Below are 19,679 nucleotides of genomic sequence, written 5' to 3'. Positions count from 1 at the left end.
ATCTTTTCTTCATTTGGAAATTGACATGTTTCAAAGTTTCTAAAAAAAAATCCTAGAAAAGATATTCTGGAAAATTGTAGTCAGGCTATGCACCTAGGTGACACACTGATCAAAATGCCACTGGCGTGTCTTCTTAACTCCATAGCTTGTATTACTGCATATTTTGGAGGTCCTCCATACCAATACATATACTAAATCATTCACTAACCTGAACTGGTTGTGATCCAATGGGACACAGAACAGAACTGGTACAATGCAGCAGCACCGCATATTGCCAACATAGTTCAAAGCCTGAATAAGATCATGATTTGGGAGAAACCTCCCCATGAACAGTGGCTCTCAAACACCAGAACATTTTGGGGCCCCAGCAGACTCTAATTGGTGTGGTAGGAGTAGATATCCAATGGTCTCCTGTAAGTACCTCAGAAAAATGGCTATCTGACAGTAAAGGCAGTGGTCCTTGGGCAGAGCTTCAGCATTTACTTACACTGCTCTGCACATATGGTCATCCTGCTAAGAATGATCATGTGTGTAGTTTCAATATAGTAAATCCCCATTTATTAAATGAGAAGACCATCACTGTTTTGGTCCACAGCACCCCTGTTATTCACAGGTCATGATATTAAACTGAGTTAACCTTCTTACAACGAGAAGTCTGTTTGGCATTTCTGTGATGTTGTGTATTACTGAAATAATTTACAAAAAGAAGTACAACTCTAGGCATTTATGTTCCTCAACAAATTGCCTTTATTACCAATTGTAACAAGATTTTCCTTGGAAGAATATTTAGCACAGTTATGTTCTAAATGAATCATACATATCTACAACGTCTGGGTCTTCTACTGTAATCCAAGCTTGAAAAGAGGTTAGAGAAATAATACTGCAATACAACAACTGACAGTTTGCTCTTTATTGATTAAAAATAATTAGGAGAAACATGCAGTAAAATACAAAGTCAAAAAAGGGAAAAAAGTCAGAATATTTTACATCCTTAATTATATTCTACATTACACCAGGCTGTGTAACACTGGTTTTGCATACCATTTGCATCGCATTATGAAATGGCCTCAGAACACAATTTGCAATATATCACTAATGAACACTGGACAGATAACGTCAATATTATCCAGAACAATTAGATACATTTCAACAAACACCTTTGTTTTCAGCCATTTCATAATCCATTCGAAATGGTATGAGGCGAGGTTGAACTCAGTTTTTCCACTTCTTAAGTGACTCAAAAAAATGGGATTTGGCTATTCACCTCACACCATCACCCATGCCATGCAATAACGCCCCCAACAAATGTGCAGATAAATCTTTCATTGCTTAAGTATTCATTTACACGAACCAGTTCTAGGGGCAAAGTTAGAGGTTACTAAAAATGAACACGTTTGCATTGTTAAAAAAATAAATCATATTGTGTGTAATGAACAGCATTGGCACTTGTACCTCTGATTTCATAACAAAATATCAAACGCTGAAGTTACATGAGAACTTCGGATAGCTACCAATTGTCAAGTCCTACAGATATAAGTCACGTGATATTTTCGCTCACACTGGACAGAGACCAATGTTTAATGCATTTCCTTCTTTTAAAAGCAAGCCAGGTGGGGCAAGTTGGCCAGAAACAATACAGACAGTACAATGCATTACTTCACTTGAACAGATGCGGTCTTTCAACATTTCCTAGCACTTCAGCCCAATGGATCAAATAAGTGCATATGCCATGCCATGCGATGCAGGGAAGGTAATACTGAACTCTGGACTGACTAACTCTCAGATGAAAAACATATTAATTAGACCCTTTTCTAGAGAAAGAGTGCACAGGCCCATATGTCTACTCAAGCAATGCTATTCTGAAGCACACACGAGGCATCAAACTAACAACAAAAGCTCAGATTCACAACAAAGCATGCTGCAAACAGGGATGACAACGTTCAGATGGATATCTTAATGAAATCAAGTTGCTTCAATCATACAGTTGTTTTACAGCGCTGCAAAAATAATGAAGGTGTGTAACAGAACACTTTAATCACAGTACACTGATGCAGAATAAACAACATTCACCAATCTACTTCAGATGTAAGAAATGGTGTTACAATTTGACAGCATCAGCTAAAGTAACCACCCTGCGTTTTACCCACTCTGTCTTTTGAATTCTTTTTATCTACAAGAACATACTCAAAACTTTGTAATTTCAGCCTTTAGAATGCTTCGATAAAATCAGAAGTCTTATTTGGAAAGTATCCATTTTTTACTAAAAGACTCAAAAAACACCTGTGGTATAAAAAATATGCACAATTCAGGAAACTCCCATAGGGGCTCAGAGAAAATATATAAATATATATTATTTAAAGACTTAGAAAGAAATAATTTGCCCAATTGTCCCACTGTAACACTCACATTTGAAAATGGACTGTATCCCCATGGAAACAAAAACATTCCTATGTATATGTTACATTACCTCCTAACGCTTTTTTTTTTTTTATAAAATAGTTCAAAGCATGTTGCACACGTCAAGGCCAACTGTGAGACAGAGTATTAAAAAAAAAAAAGTTACCACCACTGATTGTTCACATTGTAGTATTTGTGTTTTCTTTAAACAAGTGCACGATGTATCATTAACAAAGTGTGTGAGAACCACATACAATTAAGACATAAGGATGTGATCAGCATAATAGGATCCCAATCAAACAGAATTCTGGTAACAAGTTATTGAAGGACCCTAGACATTTAAACAGCATGGCTCGACTCATTTGTGTATAACATCTTTACATTGGCTTTTACTTATTGCTATAAAATGGTTGTGGATAGCTTCCTTGCAGGCTGCCGAATATCGAATAACTTAACTAGCTTTCAACATGGTGAATTTCATGAATGACAAAGGAGCACAATTGACCTCCATTAATTTGTTTTTCGTTTGTAATTTGAGCACAATATAAAATAAATACTGCTGCTTCAACTGAAAGAAGGATCACATTAGAATAAAGAGTTGCATGCATGACAATTTGACTGAAGGAAGCAAATTAAGGGTTTTGGCTTCATGTAATTTTGATATACTGAACAGACTAAAACATCATGAAACACTTTATGGTTTATTACATTTTGCTGTATGTCAGAAGTAACTCTTTCAATGATATGTGTGATGGGTTACCACTTCACTGGTATCTAGTACAGGAAACACACCTTAAATCCTATATTAACTTTATTGACTAATTTTCTTCTTGGTTTGGCTGAACAATAAAGCTGGGTGTCAAATGGCACAATATTAATAAACACAACATATGACATGTGCCTCTTTTCATTTGAAAGTAGGATTTTCAAGACATCTTTTTCTTGTCCTTTTCCAGACTACCACATATAGGGTCCAAATCTATTTTACTGTAAGTTTACACATTTCATGCCATTGGCGAAAATAATTCATGGTGCCCCTCCTAATGATGTTAGTGAACAACAAAAAAGGAACTTGTACTGATGTAACTCAGTGCCTTCTAAGAATAAAGTTATCACTATTACTGGGATATGGAATTTCTCAGGCACCGGTATTTTATTCTTCATAACATAGCTGACAAAGTGAAAATAACAGAGCTACCGTATCGGACAACTTTACATTACAATTTCAGTTAAAAATCTGAGATGACAGAAATTTTGTTCTGCTGTTCTTTTTTATTTGCAGTTCAAGGTTAACGCAAGCCATTGAAACCACATTACAGAGAATTAGCATTTGAATAGTGGTGGGATCCCGGATGAATGCTCAGTAGTATTTTTCTAATGTAAATTAATAACAAGCAAGGGTGACATGCATTTTCCAATGTGTGCTCTGCTTGTTTGACATGAAACACATTCCAGCGTTGCATTACCAATCACTCCTTATTTACACAAAATGGTTTACTTTTTCAGCAACTTTGTCGAGTTACACTGTAAGATTGTGAGTCTCTGGGAAATGCTACAGCTCCTTGTTTGGGGCCGAAGTTCAATTCTTTGGCAGCAGTGGTATCTTTAGGCCAACAGAAGTGTCATAAAGATGAACGTGTGGATGCTCAGAGGGTCATCTTGTGCTCTGGGATTTAGCTGATGCTGAGCTGTGCAAATCCTATAAGTTTACCATCATCTGGGATATCTGAGCCCTCGACACCAGATGCCTGTGTAAGATGAAAATGAATTCAGGGTATTACATTTCACAAACTCATTAAAACAGCATGTAAACAAAAAGGTAGAAAATAAATATTACCTACGTGCAACACTAGCTTTGCAGTACAGCATCTTTCATAGATTCGTAATACAAACACGGACCATTTTTATAACACACAACAAAATGTATTGTCACTCCCAACTCTGTACTAATCAATGAGATTCGAGGTAAGGTACTGAGTCAGCAACGACTGAAACTGCACCTGTGACCTGCGGACATACTGTACCAAATCTCTGCAGTAAGAGCTAAACCCCCCTAAAGCTTTACTCTACTTCAGCTAATTGCTGTGGAATCTGAAGCACTAATTTTGCAATTAAACAAAACTGCTACTGTAGTGCTTGTATTGGAACACTGATCATGTCGACATGAATCCCAGAATCCTGAACCTCTTCTCCAAGCCACATTTTCCATTATGTGTGTGAAGTTGGGGATGAAGCATGGAGTCGAAGTATGGGGACATGGAATGCATCTAAACATCCGTAAACTACTGCATGTGTTAAGTCGCCCAAGATTTGTTTTAAAAGACCGGCAAGTTGTATCAAACATGCTGAGCTAAGAGCGAGAGAAAGGAAGAATATCTGAAACATGCTTATTAAAGCAGCATAGGCTACTGGGGTAGCAGAGTGAGCGCCACAACCCAGAACAATAATATTTACTTAAAGTATGTACAGGGCTTCAGTACATCACCTTTTATATTGCACTAAAAGAAATGAGCAAACAGTGAATGCGGTTTGTAGATTTAAATTTCCTAGCACCGCATGCTAGAATCCACCGGAATTTCCTTACAGACACAGTTACATCCAGGCCCAGCAAATTCAAATGTAAGACACACATTTAATGCCTCCCCTTTTCTATCGAATGGTGCGGGTTCAATATGCTTAATCCAAGTTCAGCAAGTTCTTACGTAGGGTGTCTGCAACATACGTTTTTGGATCTTTGAGGTTTTTGTTTTGCAGTGATGGTAGTACTCTTCAGCTTTAAGCCATGTGCACCCTATCGCTAACTGTATGCAGCAGCTGACCCACACCAGGTGTGTATTTCGGGCAAGTTATCTGGAGCATGCCTGCCCCATACCAACCATCAGCATGAGGTAAGATTCTAGATACTTACCTGTAAAAAGTAGCGAGAACTCTTCAAGGTTAACCTGCCTCCCATAAATCTTCCATCTAGTGGCTGGGGGCAGAAAACCCTGATTTGGTAGAACTTTTTTTCTTTTTAGGCATCGTCAACAGGCAGAGTCTACGACGTCGACCGTGCATTGCCTTCAAATTCCACTTCTTTTTTCCTCTGTTATAGTTTAGTATTTTTTATGTGCCCCTTCCCCTCAATAGGGGGGTGAAGGGCGGATATGGATCTAGAAGGGATCACATATATTGTTACAGCCAAGTAACTTGATTCTTCTGCAGCGTGAACCAAGTCTAGATTCATATGCTTTACACAGACTATATAGTGGTTTCTTCCCTCCTACAGGAGTGTGTTCAGGGTAGGCAGAACCGAACCTATGTTTCAACACCAATTATCCTACTTATGTTACTTTCCTTGCTTGAATAGCTAAACAGTAGTCCCTTAACAAGACACTGTCCACATATGCTACTGTTGCTACTTTCGTCTTTGTTGAAAGTGCCCTAGGTTTACATTGTAATGTCTTACCTGCCATTGCGTAACAACTGTACTGTTTGCACTATTCATCTGGCTATAAAACCCTTTGACACCCGCAGTCCTATATGTTGTGGTACATGTGCAACAAATAACTGTCAGGTCTTTCTAATGGCCTTTGTAGCTTATATGTAGTAAATAATATCCTCCAGATACCCAATGAGTGTAGTGCCTTGCTGCTGGAGACTTTCGGTTTAAAAAAAAGCTGGAAGTTTGATTGTTTCATTAATGGAAAAACTGGATACCACATTGGGAATAGATCTATAGTTCATTCTTATCGCCACTTCATCTTTATGTACCTTAAAATGTGGTTGTTGTATTACAGCTCTTGTAATTCACTTGCCCTACGTGTTAAGTGATTACTAGCAAAAAGGTTATTGTTAACACTGTTTTAGATTTGGTTTGTGCAACGGTTCAAAAGCTGGTTTTAGTAATTACATCAGAATTGTGTTCCACGTTGGTATGGTAGTGGAAGATTTCTATTTGGGTGAGAGGGCAGGTTTTCTTTGCTCCTTTTAGAAACCTTATAATTACTGGTAGTCTGACAAGCTTGTAATCGTGACCCAGGCTACTATCGCCAAGAGGTATACTTTCAGAGATGTGTATGGCAATTTGCAGTCTAACAAGAGTATTAGGTGACAGATACCGTTGGTCTTACTGGTTATATTATCCCTGGAATCCTGTTTCTGGTTATAATGGAGGAATCTTAGCCATTTAGCATAATTTCTGCACAAAGCCAGTCTTTGGCTGCCTTATTTATTGCTAAATACATTTTAGGGAGATTAAGGTTTGCAAATTCTGTTTCTTCTGAAGCCATTCTGATAGTTGTTAGATATTGTTTTTAGGTTTGACCACCAAGGCTCCGTTGCTTACATCAGGCCTATTAGAATCATGAGCATCTTTGCCAATATAGACATCAGGCAAAAGCATAGGCAAACATCCCTAATCAATTCAGTGACAGTGCAGTGCCCGGGGTTGTTGGGTGAAGATACCTAGTTGTAAAATGTTAGATTTTTGTTTTTTTCTATTGATCCAAATAGGTCAATGGTTTGTGTTCACCAAGCTGTAAAGATTTTGCTTGCTTGTTTCATGCAATATGCTCACTTATCTATTTTACCTATGTGTCTTTACATTAACTGTCCTCTGGTGGACTACAGTAACTCGTCTATTTCCATATAGCCTTTGCTAGTTTTGGCAGGGAATATGATCCAATTTCCTTTGCTTGTTGAAAAAAACATTGCTGTTGTACTGTCTCTTGCTATTAATATTACCTTCACCCATTTGCCTCAAAAGCCTACAGTGCCATGAAGATGGTCTTTAACTCCAACATGTTTATATGTTTTATGACTTCTTCGGCATACCATTTATCCTTTATCTGCAGTCTCCCAGTTCCACTCATACCAGTGGTAGCCTAGCAGTCTGTCTCAGTAGCTGTTCAACCCTTTGGTAAGGGCTGATCTGCGTAGAGTCATTGCAAGGTGGGGGTTACATTTCTTACCAATGGTTATGCTGGTGAAAGATCTTGGATTTCCAAGTCAGAGATAGAGCTGTCAGAGGATGAAGGTCCCTTCGTCCATGACCAATGCTTGTCCATGGTTCCCACTTGATGTCCTCAGTGTTAAAAACGTCTAGTATGTCATCTCGGCGCCTCTGTGACATGTTGAGATGTCAAGACTGCCGGTCACATAGGAAGAAGCAGCAAGCAATGCAATCAGCCTTGTTGTGTGTGGGGGAGAGAGACAGATTGCAGACCTTATATGCCTAAACACCGAAGAAAGCCCCGAAGGCCCATGTGGGTCTAAGGTCGATGGAAAACCACCTGGTTGATTCATTAGTTGCTGAATCACACAGAAGGGAAAATAGGAGCGTGATCGATAACAATACCGAGAGATGGTAGGTGTAAACTGTGAAGAATGCACCGCAATGGTGTTGAACCAGAGCACATGTCTGAACCCGACGGTGTAAGAAAAGAATCTAACAACAGAGTTGATGACCATGCAACAGTCCCTTTTCTTTGATGAAAGTATTTCAAGTTACAAAGTACTGTAACCCCTCCACTTGCTGGTAATGTGCTAACACATTAGCAGCACAGGGGGTCACAGTACTGCCAACACAGGAGGTCACAGTACCTCGTAACTCAAAACACTTTCTTCAAAGAAAAGGGACTGTTGCACCAGAAGCCAGGGATAGCTGCATTGGACCTTTGAACTAGTAACAGTTTTTGGCATTTTAAGAGCGAGTCAGCATGGCTGAATTTTGTAGACTGTAAATCGTTTACATTGGCTTTCGAAGTATCTAATCCAAAGGCAATTCTATAAGGTCTGCAAAGAATACCCCTCCAGCAATAGTTATACGATGCTTCTCCGACAAAAGTTGTAGCATTTTGTGTATAACTTGCGGGTAGTGGTTTGAGGAACTTATTATCTGATTAATTTGACAGTCCCTTAGGTTTGGAAAGAGCAATATTTATCACTACAATTTATCAGCCAGTAATCAGTACTGAATAAAAGGAATTCTCCCGTGGGGGACAGGATTGGACCACCAGAGAAGATGGCCGCCTCACAGTAAGCTCCGTGGGGGCAAAGGCTTCCCCAAACAGTGATGCCCTAGCAGGGGGAGGGTAGGGGACACACGCATCCATTGGTGGGAAGCGACAGGACCGCATGAGAGACCGCTTCATCTGTTTGCAAGCCGCATCCAGCACTTTTGCTCCAGCACCCCGGAGCCTGCTGTGGCAAGCTGAACAGAAGGGCACGCTTACTACTGAATCGCCCGGAGAGGCCCTGCACCACTGACTCTGTCTCTAGCTCTACGGTGCGTCAACACAGGCTTTCCCTGTGGCCCTTGAGTTTGAATGAAGCCGCATCAGAAAGCTGTGGAGACCAGGGGTGCAGGCCTCTCTCCTGTCCATATGCCTATGTTATATTCCTCTTTTGTCAGGCCCTGCAATATTATAACTACCGTTCATACAAGTGTGAGACCATACATGCTGATCTGTGTCCACCAGAACCAGCTCCATGTTGACTCTATTGTAGTTTTGCTACACTGTCTCTTATGGCTCTTATAATGTAATAAGATTGAGTGTTTAGGGCGGCAGCACCACCACTTGTGGGAGACTGATTCAACTCTACACCATCTGAATGCTGTTGGCCTAACTCAAGGCTAGCCCGCAGTACCTCACCCTCCCCAATAACGGTAATAGTGATTTGTGGCAACCTAAACCTGACACTCTGAATACTCAGGGAAGTCTTGGAAACAGATCATACTCCTTCCGCTCAGTTACCCAAAGACTCACACATGCAAAGGCAAGGCAAGAGATGCAAACTGAATTTCAATATATATATATTGAAGCAACTGCATCCTAGTATATTAAGCATGGGCTGCGATAAGGCAGATGAAACATAATGCAGTGATCATCATTACAATGAGAATAAAAAAATATAAACAACCCCATCATGTTGCATGGTTCTAGAAAATTTAGGGATTCCTGTCTAGTCTATGTATGAGAACATAGTGGTAGTAACCTATCTGCTGGTCACATTCGAAGGGAGGAACCCCGAACCCATACCTGAATTGAATAGCAGGAGTCTGCCTGTTGTCTGAAGGGCAATCCTCTCAGGAGCTGCAGGGTCAGGATCAGCAAAGCTGGCTGTAGTATGATGTAAATCCCAGGACAGTCATGACTGGAATGACCTCTGTCCTACTTAGGCCTCTGTGTTGTTTATTTTATAAACACTAAACAGTTTGTGGAAGTAGGCCTAATGTAACGATACATCCAGAGGATATGCACTGTCTCCTGAGATGATAATCCAAGCTGGTTTATCATGTATTATGTGCACAGAATGAGTCTTGTGCCAAAGGCTGATAAATATGTGCAGTACGTACTCTGTCTTCCTACAAGGAGGCAGATGATTACAAATATGAAAATGCACTAAAAAGAGGCACTCATAAATAAATGACAATTGATAAAATCTATCTGTGCGTTTAAAGGTGCAAGTCGTGAAACTAACTAAAGCCTGGGCGTCCAACCCAGCACGAAAGGACCACTACAAGAAAGGCATTCCAATGTTCTTATGTAATCTGACTGCAATGTTGTGCCTCCCCCCCTTTTTTGGATCAGGTGTCATGCTTTTAAAAGCATCGGTTAACTGCCCCAGTAGCTTATCATGTACTGCTCCATACGGACCGCACATTTCATCTTTTTCATGTCAAAATTATGGTGTAGTTAAGGGCACATACCAAAGATGTCCCCCTCCCCAACCCCTCTCCTCAAACCACGAAGCGATAGCACTTGGTGACCTCCGCTTTCTCACTCACTGAGCCCTTCTCGCTGTCGGCAGACTCCACCTTTTGAGGAACCCACAGATGATTTGCCCAATTCTGTCCTGCCTTCTTCTCTTACTGAGTACATTTCCCCACCTTGCCGCAGGTCCCCCATCTCATGATCCTGAACATTCTCATGTACTGCGCTCATGTAGTACTATTCACACACATGGGACCTCCGGATTGCCTCCTGCCACCCCCTCTTTCACCACACCTCTCCTCTGTTCTACCACCAATCCAGGGTAACGGACCCCACCCCTCAAATCAAAGTTAGGAAACTTTCACACCACATATTTAAGAGCCTGTAAATTGAGCTTCTGTGTGACATCCCCCTGTTTAACCTTCCTGCTACACCCATCCCTGCCAAACCCTCTCCCCTACAGTTACACCCCACCTCCAGCTGCACTCAGGTTTGTCACACGTACACTTGGGCTAGTCCCACTTTGGAACATCTGTGAACATTTTTGTACTCCTCTTGAGCTGAATTCAGATGTAGAGCTCACACAGATGACACTGAATTACTATGGAGATACACTGCAAGCAAGGCAGAAGACCTCCTCTACACTACAAGAATCCAAATTGTGTTCTGCTCGCCAAGGCCAGATATTTATCAAGTATGCTTCTAAATTTACTTTCATCCAGCCTCAATAATTTTGGAGTGGAAGGGTGGGGCACATCCAACCCTTAAAAGTTATTAAGGTGGTCAGGCAGAGTTGTATGACACCCCATTTGTCTGATTTCAAAGTCCCAGCAGAAAAATCTGAGATTACTGAGTTTACAGTCACTCAAGGAGCACCAAATGTGTTTCTCAATTGTTCTATTTACTTTAGGACAACATCTGCAGCTTCCAAATGAGAATGGCCATGCTGCACCTCTCCATATTACTGGTTAACCTGAGTTCATGGTTTATGACAAATTATTGTTTGCTCACTTTGGCTCTAACCAAATAACCTGAATATCATGCAGACACTTGGAGTGCTCCACCAGATCTAAACACAGGAGGAAATAGTTGAAGTACTTCAAATGAGAAATCCATGAACTTGAAAGTCACAACTGTCACCACACCACCCACCATATGGCTGAAACAGGTATGTTGATGGGTACCTTGGCTACTGTGTCTTATAGAAACAGGCATGGGTAATCTTGTAAGACACCCAATGAGATCATCAAATGAAACCGGATGGGCTAATGCCATAATTTTCCTCAGATCAGGCACTCCACAGTCTACCCGTTTCTGATGCAAAAGCCCTATGGTCTCAAACGAAATGAAGCCCCTTTACCAAAAGGTGCTGGCCATGTACACAAGCGAATTGCAAGGTCCTGTACCTCATAACCATTCACTTTACTGTACAGAGATGATGTCATCCTTAAGATTCAACCAACCCTAGTGGCAAACATTCCAGCAGAACTAAACCTGCACTTTTACCTTTACAGAACTTTGGATTGGGCATTCTAATTATCAGCCTTTTCTGAGTTTTGAAGGAACAATTTGCAGGCTAATTGATTACTAAGACGAGTCACTGTCAGATGGATTAGATCTAGTACCATCCGTTGCTGCAGTCCAAATGGGGATAAAACTACATTCAGTGTGCAAAGACACTTCACTAGATCTAAAGCACTTTTTATGGCATGCTCCAAGCAAGTACTTGTCCAAAACATGGGCTACTCCAAGCTCATTCAGCCAACATTATATTTTTGAGAGCGAACCCTGTATTTACTCGAGATTCTTCCTAATCAGTAGCCTAGGCATCTATCATCTGACTATAAACTCCCTCCTCTTTTTTTATTCTCAGCAGCTGCAGACTGAAACCATACATTGATCATCAGAAGGCAATGTATAATGGGACAATAGGAAGAGAAGTCACTTTCATATACAGCAACTCCACATACAGTAACTCTGGCCCTCAACCGGACCCAGTTATCACAAATCAACTTCCCATCACAGCCTATGAACGAACCCCTGACCTTGTGGCCTGCCACCACCATTGAAATCGCTGCTACCATGTGGACCATCCACTCAGGGGCTCAATCTGACCCTGTCACCGACCACGCCTTTACAAAAGGACTCCTACTGATCAGAAAAGCACTGACACCCATCCACAATGCCTCCATTGACTCAGCCACTTTCCCAGACACCTGGAAACATGCCACCATCATGCCCCTCCTCAAGAAACCATCTGCTGACCCTGCCTCGCTTTCCAACAACAGACCCATCTCCTTCTGACCATACCTGGCAAAGATCTTAGAGAAACAAATCAATGCCTTCTGCCGACTGCAGCAACCACAAGCTCCTCAATGCCACGAGGTTTGGATTCAGGTCCAACCACAGAACAAAACAACACTCATCTCAGCCACAGATGGCATACACTTAATCCAAGACAGAAGAGAAATGGGAGCCCTCATTCTCCTGTACCTCTCTGCAGCATTTGACATTGTACAACACCAATCCTCATCAGGAAATTGCACCAACTGCCATTCAAGCACCAAATCTGAAAATGGCTCCCCAAGCCATACTGCCACTCATGGATGAGAGAGCGCTTTATAAATACACATAAACAACCAGAACGTAAGAGTTGGATATACAAATGGCAATTAAAAAGTTACCTTCTTCGTAACTATATATTACTATTTTTCAGTTAGCAGACAAAAACTCACAATAGCTTGTTTTTTATACGGAGAAGTGATGCTTTGGAGTATGTGCAGAGGGCAGTAATGGTGGTTGGAGCAAAGGGTGCCACGTATGATTTATACATTCGTGCAATCTCGGCACACAGAGCCCTGATTTAACAGCTTCTGATGCGATTACTCCTGCCACCAAAAGCAAGCATGGACAGGCATACAATGATAATAGTAAAGAGCCTACAGATAAAAAGAAAATAAGCCACCATAAGGGTAAAGGTAGCATGAATTGACCCAGAAGCACTTTACATGAGAATCAGATAGGTCTATATTTAGCACGAGTAATTTAGATGGTTTACTTAGTATCACAGAATGTACAGTTCTGGTCCAGTCTCCACCTTCTTCTCCCTGTACAGTTCTCCAATTAGGACCCCTCTTCTACCAGTTTAGACTGACCAAGTTTTTGGCATATATTTTGAAGCTTCATTTTGTGGTTGGATAGCCACATCTATTTGATACCATGGTTTGAGTAGCGGGTGCTTTTCTACATCAATTAGGCTGGTGTGTGGTTAGGTCGTCAAATCTCTTTAGATTTGCTTGGTTCGGATACGAGTTTCTGTGATAGTGTGATATTTCTCATAACATATCGCGAATCCAATACCTCCTGCCGTACATCACTGCCACCTTGTGGCTTTTACTGAACAGTACTTGGTACTTAGATTGTATGCATTTCAGCAAAGTGAGAAACTGAAACTAGATTTCTTTTAATTGCACTACAGGACATGTTCTTTTGCGTGACAATCTAAGTAATGTAGGAAAATTAAAGAAAAAACATTACTTTAACACAAGATGCGTGGCACTTGGCAGGGCTGCATGATGGAACGGTTCCGTCACGAGCGCTGGTGGTCATGTGCTCAGGACGTTACCTTTACGTCCTCTGCATACGACCATCCAGAGGGATCTGCTTTTATTAAAACAGCCTCTAAAACTGGGAAAGATCATTCCCAGCGCCCCCGGATATTTTAAGTTTTCACTGAAATGACAATTTACAGGCGCGCTGTTTTCCATTCAGAGAAAAAGAAAGTGAAATGAGCCGAAAGAAAGTCCATTAGGTATGAGGGATTTTTTTTTTTTTAGGAAAGGGTGTGGTCTGCCCAGAATGGGCACAGCAACGCCTCTACCCCCTCAAAAATAAAAACACAATTTTTCTGCCACCCTCTTCGATGGGGTTGGAACAACAGATGGGGTTATTACCCTTAATCTGTCTCCTGGAGAGGGCTAAAAGCCCACTAAACACCGGGGATTTTTTTGTATTTTATTGAAGAGGGATGGGGGCTGTCCACCAAGGGAATGGCCATGCCCACTCCCCCCCCCCCCCCTACTGATGGTGACCAAAGCCTTTCTGCACCCCTTTATCCCCGAAAGCCCACTAGACACCTGGGATTTGTTTTTAACACGTCTAGGGATGGGGGCTGCCCAGAATGGGCATGGGAATGTCCCCCACCCCAATGAGGCACAGTACTTCTGCCCCACCTGGTGGGCAATACGGGTTATTACCCCCAAACTCCCCCCAACGGCAGAAGGCCCACTAGACACCAGGAATTTAAGAAATTTAAGAAAGAAAAAGAAAAAGTCGGGGGTTGCCCACCCCACATGAATGGGGGCCAAAGTCTTTATGCTCCACCTGATAGGCATATAGGGTTAATTTCCTCCAATCTGACCTCCCCGGGTGGGTGGGGGGTGATGAGCCAACTAAACGCCAGGGAATATGTATATAATTTTTTTAAACAAAAAGAGGGATGGGGCTCCCCACCATGGTTAAGGCCATGCCCATTCCACAAGTAATTGGGGGACACAGCCTTCCTGCTCCTCTGGGGGGCAGTTGGAGGTAATTACCCACGATTACCCCCCAAAGGAAAGCCAACTAGACACCAGGGAATTAAAAAAATAAAAATAAAAAATAAAAAAATAAAAATAGAGGGCACAGTTATGACCCCACCTCAACTGAAGGGTGCAACAGCCTTTCTGCCCCCATCCTTCCAAAATTGCCTCACTTGCAGTGGTGGGCGGCTGCACTTTTTGGACTTGGGTACGCTTCCACCTGGAAAAATCTACCCGACTCAGACACTTCTGAAAACTAAACACCTCGGGGAGTCCAGGATGGTATGCTTAACATGCACCCCACACCATTTTCTTACCCACAATCCCCTGCAAACCCCCAACTACTCCAGAAATCACACATTTTTCCTACGTTTCTGTGATGGAAACATCCAGAATCTGCAGAAACCCACAAAATTCCTACCCCCAGCATTGCCACACCTGTAACAACAAAAGCTGTGCCTCACTTGTGTGGGTGCCCAAAGCAGAGTCAGCCTAAAACATATGAAGAAAACCGCCCTTTTGGTCCGGCTTTGGTTCCTCCTGAATTTCTACACATTTTTGGCCCTTCCCTGTCGCAGGCACTTGGCCCATCTACACAAGTGAGGTATAATTTTTATCGGGAGTTGGAGAGAAACACTGGGTGGTAGGAAGTTTGTGCAGGTGCAGTGCTCCCACACAGAAATGTGAGGAAAATCTGATATTTTAGCTAAATTTGAGGTTTGCAGGGGATTCTGGGAAAGAAAGCTTTGGAGGCTCCAGGCAAGCCACATCTCCCTGGACTCCCACAAATGTCTAGATTTCAGAAGTGTCTGGGTTTGGTAGGTTACCCTAGATGGCCGATGAACCCGGGACCAAAACCAAAGGTGCCCCCCACCTTGCAAAAACAGGTTGTTTTGTGATCATTTTGATGTGTCCACAATACGTTTTGAGCCCTTCCCTGTCGCAGGCACTTGGCCCATCAACAAAATTGAAGTAGACCTGGGGGAACGCTGGGTGGTAGGAAATGTGTGGCTCCCCCTCAGATTCCAGAGCTTTCCACTACCGAAATGTGAGGAAAATGTGTTTTTAAGACAAATTTTAAAGTTTTCAAGGGATTCTGGGTAACAGAACCTGGTGAGAGCCACAGGATTCCTCAGGGTGTTTAGTTTTCATAAATATACAGGCTTGCTAGGTTTCCCTAGGTGTCTGCTGAGCTAGGGGTCAAACTCCACATCTAGGCATATACCAAAAAAAAAAAAGAAAGGGTCAGTTTTGGATGAAAAAATGTGATGTGTCCACGTTGTGTTTTGGGCTGTTTCCTGTTGCAGGCACTAGGCTTACCCACACAAGTGAGGAACTATTTTTTACCAATGAACTTGGGGGTATGCTAGGTGGAAGGAAGTTTGTGGCTCCCCTCAGATTCTAGAACTTTCCATCAAGAAGTGTGAGGTAAATAGGTTGTAGACAAAGTTTGAGTTTTGCAGAACCTTGTGAGAGCCATACAAGTCACCCCATCCTGGATTCCCCAGGGTGTCTAGTTTTCATAAATATACAGGCTTGCTATGTATGCTTAGGTGCCGGCAGAGCTACAGGCCAAAATTCACAGCTAGGCGCATTGCAAGAAAGGGTCAGTTTTCTGTGAAAAAATGTGAAGTATCCATGTTGCGTTTTAGGCCCTATCCTGTTGCGGGCACTGGGCCTGCCCAGACAGGTGAGGTACCATTTTTAATCGGCCCCTTATGGAATACATAATAGTTAAACAAGGGTTATTACCAATTGTCTTTCTCTGCATTTGTGCCTTCCAAATGTAAGACAGTGTGTAAGAAAGACGTCATTTTGAGAAATGTCCAAATTCAGAAATGTGCAAATAACCACAGCTTCTAAACTCCATATCTTGTGCCCATTTTGGAAACACATAGGTTTCCTTGATACCTATTTTTCACTCTTTATATTTTACCAAATTAATTTCTGTATATCCGGTCCACTATGAAAAACCATTGCAAGGTATACCTCAGTTATTGGCTCTGGATTCCTAGGGTTCTTGGTGAACCTATAAGCCCTATATATATCCCCACAACCAGAAAGGTCCAGTGGCATGTGGCTTTTGAAAATCTGACATAGGTAGAAGACGTAACAGACAAAAATGTAGAAACGTAAGGCTTTTTTTCAAACTCAATTTCAATATTTTTTATTTCAACTGTTACTTTCTATGGGAACACCTTGAAGGATCTACCCCTTGCTGAATTCAGCATTTTGTATACCTTTCAGAAATGTATAGCTTTCCAGGATCCGCCATTGGTTTCACACCCATTTCAACCACTAACTGGACAAAGGTTGAAAGGACACAAAAATAGGAAAATTGGGCTGTCTCCCAGTAAAATGCCAAAACTGTGCTGAAAAATGTGTTTTTCTGATTCTAGTCTGCCTGTTCCAGAAAGCTGGTGATTTTAGCACTGCAAACCCTTCATTGATGGCATTTGCAGGGGGAAAATAAACCAGACACTTTCTTCTGCAGCACTTTTTTTCTCCCAAAAACAAAACAAAATGTAGCTGTATTTTGGGCTAATTTATTGGTCCCCTGGAGGGTAATCCACACACCCTGGTGGGTACCTTTAGAATCCCCAGGATGTTGGAAGAAAAAAGATGCAAATTTGGAGTGGATACCTTATGTGGATAAAAAGGTATGGGGGCCCAAGCGCGAACTACCCTAAATAGCCAAAAAAAAGTAGTCTGGGGGAGGGAGAAGGCCTAGCAGCGAAGGGGTTAAACATAAAAGAAGGGTTTCTACTCCATATTCCTTTCCTTGGCAAATAACATTTGAACGAAAAACGTTGACACTGACTAACACAACTGTCCAAGATACAAATGCTAGCTTCTTTGACATATATTTTATGTTTCACAGAATACTCAAAGGGTACACACATCAGCTTTCATAGGACCGTTCTAGATTATTGTACTGGATTAGGAACTACAGGAAATTCTCCAGAAAGATGTTTCATGCATTCCATCACATTCTTGAAAAAAATACTATCTATTCCTTATACAGACGCACTTTCAGATAGCTGCACTTTCATAATGCTGCGGTTCAACCCCGACTACCAAATTCAAATGGGACAGTGGAATGTGAAGCAGAAAAGTTTCAAGTGGATGCAGACTATTTCGCATTATGACTCGCACATGGAAAGTAACCCCCCCCCCCCCCCCCCCCAACCACGATCAGTCGATGTGCCTGATGAATAGCCAGGTTGATTTAATATAGTAGGTGCTTTTGTAAGGCTGCTCACAAGCTCTGTGTGCCACACAGGATTGGTTCAGGCCGGGGTGATTAGGCTTGCAAGGGCAGCATCCCGGCCTCACTGTGAACGCCACTGAAGATAACAGGTACAAAAGAGAGTTAAGACAAACCTCATTGGTGATTAAAGTGGTCCTGAGGCTGTATCTACTTGCAAAGTGCCCTACATGTTGTGCTCTTCTGTTATGAAAAGAGTTTGTCTCGAACTTGACCCCCGGGGCTACGACTGCAGTGTCAGCCATTCCCACTTGCAGCAGACTTCCGGTCACTGCTTAGTGTTTACGAAGCTGATCGGTACAGGACTGTGGATTCACTAGGAGACACATAGGTCCCCCAACAGCTGAACTTCAGCCAATAAATGGGGTGACGTTTTGCCACCATGGGAATGTACATGTTATGTTAAAGAGAGGGATCTTTGCTTTCCACCTAATAAGACAACCTACAGCAGTGATAGGCATACTGTTCGGAGCTCCAGTGAGCTTATGGGTATTTTCTTTTTATGATTCCAATATATACCTCCAAGTCATGTCGTCCTGCTGAACTTCCCACCCCCAGCAACATTACAAGGAGGATTGTTACTTGGTGATGCATCTCTAGGAGAGACTGACAGTATATTGTTCTTTAGGGTGACTAGACGCCCTGGATTTCCGCTATCTGTCCTGACAGATTTCAATACATTTATCGCATGGCCCTGTTTTCAGAAATTGGAACTAAAGTGCTCCAATACCTTCAGGTCGAGTTTGCTCAATATAAAATTTCCACAAATAAAACACAGATGGAGGAACGTTTTGAGTATTTGAGGCTGTTACCAGAAGGCAATTTAATTAACGCAGGTGATACTGTGCAAGGATTGAATAGAAAAAGAATTTCCTTTATGTAGACACTGTTAATTGTTGGAGACGTTATTTCTCTGTAGAGACAGTGTTTCCGGATCCCCCATGTGAGTGGAGAGTTTGATATTTATGAATAAAGACCCTCATGGTGAAGAATTTCAGCAATTATATTCACTCCACCTCTCCTCATCTACAATTCGCCACAAACAGGATGCAGGAAGCTATGAGATCCAACAGTCGCAGGATCGATCTCACTGAATCCCACGTTAGACACTGAAACATCAGTATCATACCCTGAATAGCCTGAACTCGCCACTCAGGAGGATAGGCCTGAAACTGCACTGTGTCCAGAACAGCTCAGATGAAAAAAAAGCACCTGAGAGAGAGTCAGGCGTAACTTCAGCATGTTGATAGTGAACCCCAGTGAGTGCAGAAGGTTGCCCATAGTCTGGAACGGGAGACAACTGCCTGTGGCAAGCCAGTTTTCAACAGCCAATTCCAGAGGGAGGGGGAACACCGGAACTCCTGACCTCCAGAGGCACGCAGAAACTACCATCATCACCTTGGTTAACACCTGAGTTGCACTGGTAAGACTGAAGGGAAGCATGGTGAACTATAAGTGCTCTTGGCCCATCGTGACCGTAGATTTTGTCTTTGGGCAGGCAGGACAGGAATGTGGCAATAGGCTTCCTGCACAGCCAACACAGCCGTTCAGTCTCCTGGGTCCAGCGCACACAGGACTTGCGCAAGAATCTTGAATTTCTCCTTTGTCAGGAAGAGGTGGAGAAGGCGCAGGTCTAAAACAGGACAAAGGCCTTCATCCCTTTTGGGCAGAAGAAAGTAGCGGGTGTAGCAGTCACAGACCTACTTCTGATGAGGGTACCCTCTCTTTAGGTCCCAT

At 42.2% G+C, this 19,679-nt stretch overlaps 1 protein-coding gene across 2 annotated transcripts in view; it reads right to left on the bottom strand.

The window, feature by feature from the left end:
- Window positions 1-895: 895 nt before the first annotated feature.
- The window catches only part of OXSR1 (oxidative stress responsive kinase 1), a 645,496-nt gene continuing 626,712 nt past the window's right edge, over window positions 896-19,679 (bottom strand). For both annotated transcript variants that reach the window (XM_069211068.1, XM_069211067.1), the window contains exon 18: window positions 896-4,145. In XM_069211068.1, the coding sequence (XP_069067169.1) occupies window positions 4,071-4,145 (75 nt within the window). In that variant the 3' untranslated portion in view covers window positions 896-4,070. The remainder of the gene's footprint in view (window positions 4,146-19,679) is intronic.

Source organism: Pleurodeles waltl, chromosome 10 (genome assembly GCF_031143425.1).
Source record: "Pleurodeles waltl isolate 20211129_DDA chromosome 10, aPleWal1.hap1.20221129, whole genome shotgun sequence".
In the NCBI taxonomy this organism is placed as follows: Eukaryota; Metazoa; Chordata; class Amphibia; order Caudata; family Salamandridae; genus Pleurodeles; species Pleurodeles waltl.
The sequence above is the reverse complement of the archived record's forward strand: the minus strand, read 5'-3'. Positions and strand labels throughout refer to the sequence as shown.